General features: G+C 53.2%; 1 protein-coding gene across 1 annotated transcript in view; it reads left to right on the top strand.

Annotated features, from left to right (window-relative positions):
• The first annotated feature begins 3,041 nt into the window (after positions 1–3,041).
• PTPRE (protein tyrosine phosphatase receptor type E) overlaps positions 3,042–9,901 on the top strand; it is a 44,350-nt gene continuing 37,490 nt past the window's right edge. The window contains exon 1 of the mRNA XM_057735303.1: positions 3,042–3,153. Coding sequence (XP_057591286.1) covers positions 3,042–3,153 — 112 coding nt within the window. The remainder of the gene's footprint in view (positions 3,154–9,901) is intronic.

Here is a 9,901-nt window from a genome sequence, read left to right as displayed (position 1 = left end):
ACTCGTGTCTGTGTGTATCAGGTAGCTTGTGCAAACCCTTTGAGGGCAGATGGCCAGGGACCGGCAGGCTGTCTGTCACCGGCCTCGCAGTGTAAGTGCAATTGAAGGACTCTGGGTGGTGGGATGGGTTTGGGTTCTGCAGCGCTTAGTGCCCTCTGCTGGTCATGCCAGGCACGTCACCCACTGCTCCAGGAGGCACTTGCAGACCTCATGATGTGTGGTTCCTGGCGGGGGGACCTTGTCTGGCGTCCCCTTAGATCATTGGACACTTGGAAATGTGGATTGGAGTTTTTTTTTTTTTTAGCGGAGGAGGCGGGGCGGCACCTTGAGGTTTGTGGGATTTTAGTTCCCTGATCAGGGACTGAACCCATGGCCCCTGCAGTGGACGCGCAGAGCCCTAACCACTGGACCACCAGATGATTCCCAAGGACAGTTTTTTAATTAATGTGTTGGTGAGAAAAATGTTCTGCCTAGAAACACTGCCTCTCTGGGTTCTATTAAACCAATTAATGCTTTCTAATCAATTACTCTACAATTTACTCAAAATGTTTTTTTAGTGCTCTCATTCTTTTTTCATTTTTATTGAAGTATAGTTAATTTACAATATTGTGTTAGTTTCAAGTGTATAGCAAAATACAGAAAAATGACTGTTTATATGTATACCCTTATATATATAAAGATTCACTTTTACATATATTCACATAATATATAGATATAGTATATATTCTTTTTCAGATTCTTTTCCATTGCAGGTTATTACAAGACATTGAGTAGAGTTCCCTATGCTGTACAGTAGGTCCTTGTTGTTTATCTATTTTATGTATAATAGTATGTATATGTTAAACCCAAACTCCTAATTTATCTCTCACACCCCGCCCCCGCTATCCCATTTGGTAACCATAAGTTTGTTTTCTATGTCTGCGGTCCTATTTCTGTTTTGTAAATAAGCCCATTTGTATCATTTCTTAGACTTCACATACAAGTGATTTCATATGATATTTGTCTTTCTCTCTCTGGCTTACTTCACTTAGTATGACAATCTCTAGGTCCATCCATGTTGCTGCAAGGGGCATTATTTCATTCTTTCTGATGGCTGAGTAGTATTCCATTGTGTAGGTGCACCACATCTTCTTTATCCATATATTAAGAGTATGCTAACAGCACTCAATAACAACTTTTTAATGCAGTGCATACAGAGCTGCCTGTCAGGGGTTGAGGGCTTTTGTCTCCAATGGTCCTGGTCCCCCTGCACTACCTGTGAGCTGGATTTGGGCCAGTTCCCCAGTGGAGCCTCAGTTACTCAGTCCTGGAGGGATTTCTGTGGGGGTGATACCCATAGAAAGCATCCAGCATACAGTAGGTGCTCACAGAACGAGAGCTGTTTTGTACGTGTGGCTCACTTTGTAAATCTAAAATTATTTTGGAAACAAAAAAGAGGAAGGAACTGAAAGTGTTGATGTGGCCATGGTAGTTGTTCTGGGGTAATTGTCAGCGTGTGCTCAGACTGGTGTCATTTCGTCGTGATCATTGTTGGGAAACGACTGGGATTCTTTGCCCTCATTCGGAACCCTTCTCTAGTTACAAGGAACCAGTGTTTCTCGGCTTTGGTCCATTCACATTCCCGAGGGAGGCTTCTTCCAGGAAAGTGTCTTCTGTGGGGCTGGGCACCCAGGCTGACCGTGGACGGGGTTCTTGGATGGAAACGGAGCGGGGGTGTCCAGGAGGTGTGAGTGCCTACATCGTCAGCACCAGAGCCCACTGCCCATCTTCACCCTCAGGGGGCCCTCTAGGCGGGGTGTCTACACCCCCGAGAGGTCACTGTCGTGATTCCCAAGGATCTATGGTGTCATCTTGGCAGAACGGAGCACCAGGTGGCGAAAGAGCCTTTTTCTGTGTCGAGCTGCCTTGCAGTCCGGGTCTTCCCAGCCTGTCCATCCATCCACCCAGTAACTACTTTTCTCCAGCCCCGAGGTGCCCACGTGGCTCTGTCAGAGCGGAGCTGACCGTGGCCCGTCCTCCAGGAGGGGGCTTCCCTCTGCTTCCCCTGAGAGCTCAGACCGGAGCAGAATCAGATGCAAGGCCACCAGCCTGGAGGCGTGCAGGTTAAACAAGATGATCTGTGAAAGCCGCCGGCAAAGTGCTGGGCTCAGAGGAGCAGTGACAGGACGCCCGCTCTTCATCTCCAGGTCCCTGTTCGCACCTCACGAGGGAGGGGACTGAGCTGGGCTTCGCGACAGTTCGTTAGGCTCCAGAGCGTGGGACAGGTGGACGGCCAGGGGCTGGAGGTATTCGGGGACCTTTTCCTGTAGCTCAGGTGGGAGGCAGTCAAGGCGGGCACCCGGAATAAGCGCCCGGGTGTCATTGTGGGTGTGGCCAGGGGGACAGCAGAGGGGGACCCTAGGCAGATGGCCGGACGCCCCACTTCCAACCCCCAGCCCTGTGACCTCAGGCTACTTAACCGAGGGCACCGATGCATCCTCTGGGCTGCTGTGATGCCACACAGAAACACCCCACCGTGTCACCGCGGGCACAGTGAAATGTGCCTACGTGCTCAGTGAGTTACTGCTGTTGGCAATCCTGAAGTCATGGTGACCAGGCCTCTCTGAGAGTCTGTGAAGCTGCCTCTCAGAATCTCAGACCTCGTGATGTTTTCGGAGTTTCATCTCCCCAGGCACCTCCAAGTCCTTGTCCTCCTCTCTCCCCGCCAAACAGACAAACAGGAAAGGAAATTAACCTGAACAGCAGGAGCTTTTATAACCTGAGGGTCGTTATGGTGTTACTAACCTGGCTTGTTCTAAGGTGAGACTAATTCCCAAGTGCAGGTAGACGTGGTGCCGGGACAAAGACCTCTCTTCCTCCTGCAGATGGACAAGGCCACGCTCCCAACGCGCCCCCCACCGTCACCCAGCTCCCCGGCCCCCTGGTCTTCTCCCTAAGCCCTCTGTGTCTCCCCTGAGCTTCCCACCTCGGCGGAGGCCGGCCAGCCCCAGGTGGGCAGTGGGCGAGTCCTCTGAGCCCCTGCTGCCTCTTCCAGGGTCACCATGGAGCCCTTCTGTCCTCTCCTGCTGACTGCTGTTAGCCTGCCCCTCGCCAAGGCTTTCAAGGGCAACGCGACCACCACCGCGCAGAGCAACTGGACCTCCACGACCGTAGGTAAGGCCCTGCCCGCCGCCGCCGCCTCCTCGATGCCCCCGCGCCCCCACCGCCCACGGCCCTCCTCCTGGTGACCTTGCGGGGTGAAGGGCGGGTAAGTGGGAAGTGTGCTTCTGACCTTGCAGGTCTGTAGAGCAGGCCGGCTAGGAAAGCAGCTGCTCAGTATCTGACTGGAGCAAAGCTTAGCGCTCAGGAGGCCACGGACCTCACCCACCGCCCCACCCCTGCCCCAGCTGGGTCGGTGTCCGCTTGGTTGGGGGAGGGCAGGAGAGCCACCCTGTGGTGCAGAACCCAACTCTCAAACCAACCCTGAGCAGACATGGATGAGTCAGTAGGGGATTTTGGTTGTTGTTGCCAGTTTTATATGCATTTAATACAGGTTACTCTTTTAAAAATGACCTTTCATTTAAATGAGACTTACACGGATATACACAAATTTTCTATGAGAGCCAAGTATTTTTTGCTTATACTGAGAGTCTGCTAGTAGGGGATATTTAAATGCTGGCATGATAGTTGATGACATTCATTAAGAAATTAATATTTTGGAGTGAGATATTGGTATAGTGGTTAGGTTTATTTTAAAAAACGAGTCCGTACCTTTTACAGATGCATACTTGAATATTTACCACTGAAGCCATAGGATGTCTAGGAGTGACTTGGAAAAGAGTGAGTGGCGGGGCAGGCGGTGGACGTGGCCACAGACGCACACAGTTGAACCAAGAAGGTCGGGGAAGGTCGGGGAGGCAGATACCTGGGGGTTCATTACTCTAGTCTCTCGCCGCTTTTATACTTTGAAAGTTAAAAAGGAGAAAAGGAAAAAGAATGCCTGATACATGAGGCAACACGGGTGGATCTCAGAAACATTCTAGGTGAGCAGACAGGGAAGAGCACATGTATGTTTCCATGTATGTGAAGTGCCAGGAACAGGTAGATCGCTGCGGGGAGATCCTTGGGGCTGGGGACGGGACGGGGAGTGACCACAGGTGGGCAGGAGGGATCTTACTGGTTTGGTGGAGGAGTTCTAAAGCTGACTGCTGGTGATGGCTGCACAGCTCTGTGAGTTTACTGAAAGCCATTGAATTGTCTGCTTAAAATGGATGTGTTTTATAGTTTGTAAATTTTACCTCAATAAAACAAAGTACAATGTAAAGTTAAAAGAAGAGGGGAGGGAGAGAAGAGAAACGAGAGCGAATGCCCCTGAATCGCCCGCCTGTGTTCACATCTAGCTCTGCCGCTCAGCAGCTGAGTGACCTTGAGTAAGTTGCTGAACCTCTCTGTGCCTCAGTGTCCCCATTTGTAGAGGAGGTGATAATAGTACCCACTTCTTAGCAGTGCTGTGCAGATTAAGAGGGTTACCCATGCTGGGGTGTAGAGGACTCCTCAATGTTGGCCATTTTTAGCGGGAGAGTGTGTTGTAGGTCTCCCGGCCAGACTCCCACCACGCAGAGAGTTGGCTGTTCAGTATCATTTGATGCCTCCTTCTTGGACATGTGCCTGATACAGAGGGAGGCCCAGCTGGGTAAGTTCCAGGTCCCCAAGGAGTTGATGTGGATTTCCTGGGCACCCCCATGCCTCCCTGGTAGACTTGCAGGCCTGTCGCTGTCTGCTGGCCCCGTCCCATGGCGGGATCAGCAGGAGCCCGTAACCAGCAGGGGCTGGACCCCAGCTCTGCACCCAGCCTGTTGTCCGTCCTCACACTGCTGCCTCGTCCTCTTCACCTCCTTCCCCCGAGACTGCCAGACATGAAACTCAAGGACTTCTCTGATAGGGTATCACTTGGTATATTGGTCAGTGTTCTTCAGAGAAACAGAATCAGTAAGATATGTAATTATATCTATATCTATCTTTATAGTAAGGAATTGGCTCACAGGATTGTGGGAGGCTGGTAAGTCCCCAATCTGCAGAGCCAGTGTCCCAGTTTCCTCCTGAAGGCTGGCAGGCCTCTGTAGAAGCAGAAGGAGTGATGCCCCAGTTGGAAGGCAATCAGGAAGGAAGAATTCCCTCCGACTCACGGGAGGCTCTGGTTTTTTGTTCTACTCAGACCTTCAACTGATTGGATGTGGCCCACCCGCAGTGGGGAAGGCAATCTGCTTTTCTGAGAATACCAACTCAAATGTTGAATCTCATCCAAATAGCCTCTCTATAGAAACACCCAGATTATTTGGACGTATTGACCAAATAACTGGGCACTGTGTGGCTAGTCAAATTGACACACGAAATTAAGCATCACAATTTGGTCATCCATCATAAGCCTTCAGGAAAACAAAAATTATCCACATTCCTCCAGGAATAAGTTGGCCAAGGTGATTAGAGTTGGTACCACTGAGCCTGGGGTCCAGCATTCAAGCCCCATCCAGCCTGAGGGCTTCACATGATTTCCTAACCCTGGACAAACATCCCACAAAGGCCCCTAAGGGCAGGGACAAGGGAGGCTCCCTGCTGGCCTAAGCCCCCAGCCAAGAGAGCCATTCCAGGTGCCTGACCATCTTTTGCAGTGAGCAACACCCTCTTCACATGGAAACCCCAGAGAAATTCAAAACCACAGAAAAGAAAGAGCAGAAGCCCCAGCAAATAGAAACTGCATGCGTCACGCTGCCGCGTTTCAAGCCAGGCCTCTGGGTTCCGGGTCACTGGTGGAGCACCGAAGCCTGAGACCCTCAGGACGGTGCTTCCCCGGGCTGGGCAGAGAGGAGCTGGCCTCTGCTGGCCCGATGCCCAACACCTGCAGCAACATTTACCAAAAAAATTCAACTGGGCAGAGCATCCTTTGCCCAAAAGTAGGAAAGAAATGCTGCAGCTGTGTGGACGTACTGCAGATGGTGCTGTGGTCACCATCAGGGGGACTGGCTTCCCACTCTTGGGTTCACTGAAAAATAAAATGATTGGCTGATAATTGAGCTGTGGCTGTCAGATGTGCTTTCAGGAAGAGGCACAGTCGTGTGACCTGGCGCCCACCAGAATGAATATGAACTCACCCGTTGCCGCCTCTGCAGGCTTGGAGGTGGCAGCTGGTCACTTCCAAGAGGGAAATCCTTGCCGGCTCAGGGCCTCTGTTATGTGGGTACATGGGCTCCTGTGGCCTAAATCCCGGAGGACACCTGACTAACCCTGTGAAGTGCCTTTTGAAATGTCATCTGCTCCCCGAAAGAAGGATGAAGCGTCATTTGAGCTAATCACAAGGCTTTGCCAGTTATTTTCCAGAATAACTGGAAATCATTTCATTTGCTCACCAAACAAAATGTATTAAGTGGATCATCAAGAGACATTTTTTTACACAGTAGTTGAAGGTAAATATCTATAAACTGTATAACAAGATGTCATAGTCCAGATTATATGAAGGATTCCTAAACATTAACAAGAACAAAAAAAAAAAAAAAAGACAGTAGAAAAATGGTAAAAAAAAATTAACCAGGCAAAATATGAATATCTAATTAGTTATGTTTGTGAATCATGAAAAGATGCCTAAGCTTCCAGAAATTAGGAAATGCAAATTTAAGTGGTATTATTTTATTTATCAGTTTGACAAAAATTAAAAGAATTGTTTATATCTGGGAGAAATAGGTTCCATTGTACACTCTAGGTGAGTGTAGAAGTTGGAAATGTTGGAGGTTGGCAATTTGCAGTTTCTATTACGGTTTAACATGTGTGGACAGAATACAAAAGGTCCACTCCCAGGAACTCTCCTGTAGAAACCCTTGTGAGATACACAAAGATGTCGACACGAGCTGCAGAACTGTAGGTAGTAGCCAAAAAGTTGGGAACAACCTGTGTCCCTCCAAATCTTGGTTTATCCAAAAAGTGGAAATTCAAGCAGCAGTTAAACAAAACGAAGAGGCTCCCGTGAGCTGACACTGAAACCCTCCGAGACAGACGACCCAACGAGAAAGGCAAGTCGCAGAGCTGCCAGGTACCGTGCTTCATCTGTTTTTCTCCCCACATTTCACACCACTGTAGCGTGAAGTTCCTTAGTATCTTTTTTCTTTCTTAGTGGTTCATAAAGTAATAGCACGTCTCACGATCCATGGAGTCTTAGGTGTGATGAAAGAGTAGTTAGGACTCCAGTTATTAGCAAGCCTGTAGGTTTATGAATATAAACGTGTAGGGAAAATGTCAGGGCAGACACACCCCACAAGTTTGACAGCGTGTGACTCTGGGAATGAGAAGAGACAGCTCTTGCCCGTGACTGTTTTGTGTTTGGTCTGCACACTTTGCAGCAGGCCTGAATCCCTGTGTTGCTCCTGTCGACCAGAACCCAGCAAAACGCAGAAGGTACAGAGCGGGAGCAAACTTGAAAAGCCCCCTCTGCCCGGAACAGCAGACCGTGCCCACCCCCCACCCCACCCAGAACACAGCTGCCCCTCCACCCTTTTTCCCTCCCTCCTCTCCTCTCCCATCTCTGCCCCAACTCTTCCCTCCCCCCGGGGACCCCAAGGCAGAGCAGGTCTGCACTGGAAGAACGTCATCCAGTGCCTTCTTACTACAAGGTGGGGACCTCCGAGAGGGGGTCACATCATCAAGGCCGTACACAGGACGTGTTAGGGCTGAGGTGGGAACTGAGGGGCTTCCCCACCCACCGCTGACCACTGCCACCTCACAGGGCGGTCCGCACAAGTTTAAGTGTGCAGAGGCGTGACTGAGGTCAAAACTCACACGGCGGCCCCTGACTTGCAGATTCCAGGACCAGACTCCACGTAAGCCAGCACACACGTGCACACTTCTCAGGTGTGCACAGGTATGCGTGTGCACCAGCGTCCATACACACCTGACTTGGCGCACTGGCTGCAGAACTGGGGGAGATTTGGGGCGGAGGCTGCTCTGAGTGGACCACCAGGGCACTTACCTCTGGGAGAGCCCCCCTAACCCCCAGCCCCACCCGGGCTGAGCCGCATCGGTGTGAAATGAAAACAGAAAGTGACTCGAATTTCCTCTTTGTCACCACCCTGACTTCCCGTTCAGAGCCCGGGGTGCCCGGGGACATAGCCTAGCCCGCAGAGGGTTTTTCTGACCTACACTCGTTTGCAAAATTGTATTTAGGTTGAATTGCTTAGCAGTGTTTGAAAATCAGATCGTTTTTACCTAAAAACATAGGTTTCTTCTTTCGGTAATTGGAAGAACTAAGCACCTTTCCTTGGCCCCAGTGGTCTGGGGCTGGGATGTGGCCAGTTCTGTAGGCAGGGCATGGACCCCCCCCCCCAAATTGCCTGCGTCCCCACGGGGGCCTGCTGGTCCCCAGGTGTTCCCGCCTGACCTCTACCTTCCAGAACGGAGGCGGCTGCTGACAACTGACAGAAATTCCAAGCAGGGGAACCCGTTTGTCCCTGTGACCCATCGTTGCTGTCCGCATGCAGGCCCGTCTCTGGAGGCCTGGGGGCACTCAGCCCCGGTCCTCGAGGGCGTGTGGTGGAATCGCCCACGTCTGTAACCGCAGCCTCGACGCCGGGCGGCCTGAGCATGGAGGCAGCACCCTGGAGCCCCGACGGCCCCCGGGGTGGGCTGTCTGTGATTCCGGTGCCTACCTGAGGCTCCCAGGCCTGTACCCTCAGCTAGGTCCACCCAGCCCTTGGACCTGCGAGTTGGCCAGTCAGTCACTGCCAAGGTTAAGCGGAGCAAATGCAGAAGTGGGAAGTTTCACAGGGGTGACACCCTGGGAGCAGAAGGGCACCTCCCAGGCTCTGCGGCCGCTTCTGGGCCTCTCTCACGTTAGTCTGAACTTGAGTCGCTCCAAGGCCCTGGCCGGGTGGGGAGGGCGGCTCTACGGAGCTGCAGGCAGGGAGGCCTCAGGCCGGGTTGGGTCCCGGGGTCGGGGGGCCGGGGCGGGGGGAGCTCTGCAGCAGGTAGGACTCCAGCGGAGGGACTGGGCTGAGCGCTCAGCCGCTCAGCCTGGCTTCCCCCTGGCCTCCCACTACAACCGCAGGGGCCTGTGAGCGTGGCTAGCCAGCTGCAGGAGGCGCTGGGGCAGCCTGGAACGATGACGTTTCGTAGGTCGGCCAGGTTTGCGGTGGCTGAGGTCACCTCCTCGCCACTGTCCTCACTGCACGTCTACACCTGACAGTCGATCAAGCTGGTAGCATTCCGTCATTTATTGGTATACGCACTGACCACCCACCGGGTGCCAGCGTCGGCACGAGGCCCGGGCAGCAGAGGGAGGACCTGCCCCCGGGGAGCTCACAGCCCAGGGGCGAGATGCCCCTCGCACCTGCAGGATCCGCGGGGAGGGGTGCAGGGGGAGGGGCTGCGGGGCTGTGGAGCCCCCGCTGGGCGCAGGGGCCCTGCCGGTGCTTCTGTGTCTCAAAGTGACGACAGCCCAGCCGTGCCTTCGAGGGGCTTCCGCTGAAACGGGTGAAGGCGGTCCCCCTCCCGGGCTGTTCGCTCCGGAGCATAGGGTCTGTGCCAAAGGCATCCGGAGCCCTTCTGGGACCCACCGGGGGGGAACCGAGTGGGCTTTCTGGAGGAGGGGACTTTGAGGTGCTCGCTGGGGAGTGAGGACATTTTGGTGAGGGGGCGCAGCAGGGCAGTCTGGGGAGATAGGAGCTGAGCCAGAGCATCGGGGGAGGGGTGGGGCCTGAGGGTGGCGGCCAGGCCACCAGAGCCCCCTGGAATTCGGGCTTGTGGGCCAGGCCCTGGGCAGCCGCAAGGCGGCCACGTTGGGGCCGGAGATGTGGGGCCTTCTGGTCCAGGAAAGACCAGTGAAGGGGAGCGAGGATGGCGCCTGGTCACCCGTTTTCCTCTGGGGGGTGGGATCCAGAGC

Source organism: Hippopotamus amphibius, chromosome 5, assembly GCF_030028045.1.
Source record: "Hippopotamus amphibius kiboko isolate mHipAmp2 chromosome 5, mHipAmp2.hap2, whole genome shotgun sequence".
Lineage (NCBI taxonomy): Eukaryota > Metazoa > Chordata > Mammalia > Artiodactyla > Hippopotamidae > Hippopotamus > Hippopotamus amphibius.
The sequence above is the reverse complement of the archived record's forward strand: the minus strand, read 5'-3'. Positions and strand labels throughout refer to the sequence as shown.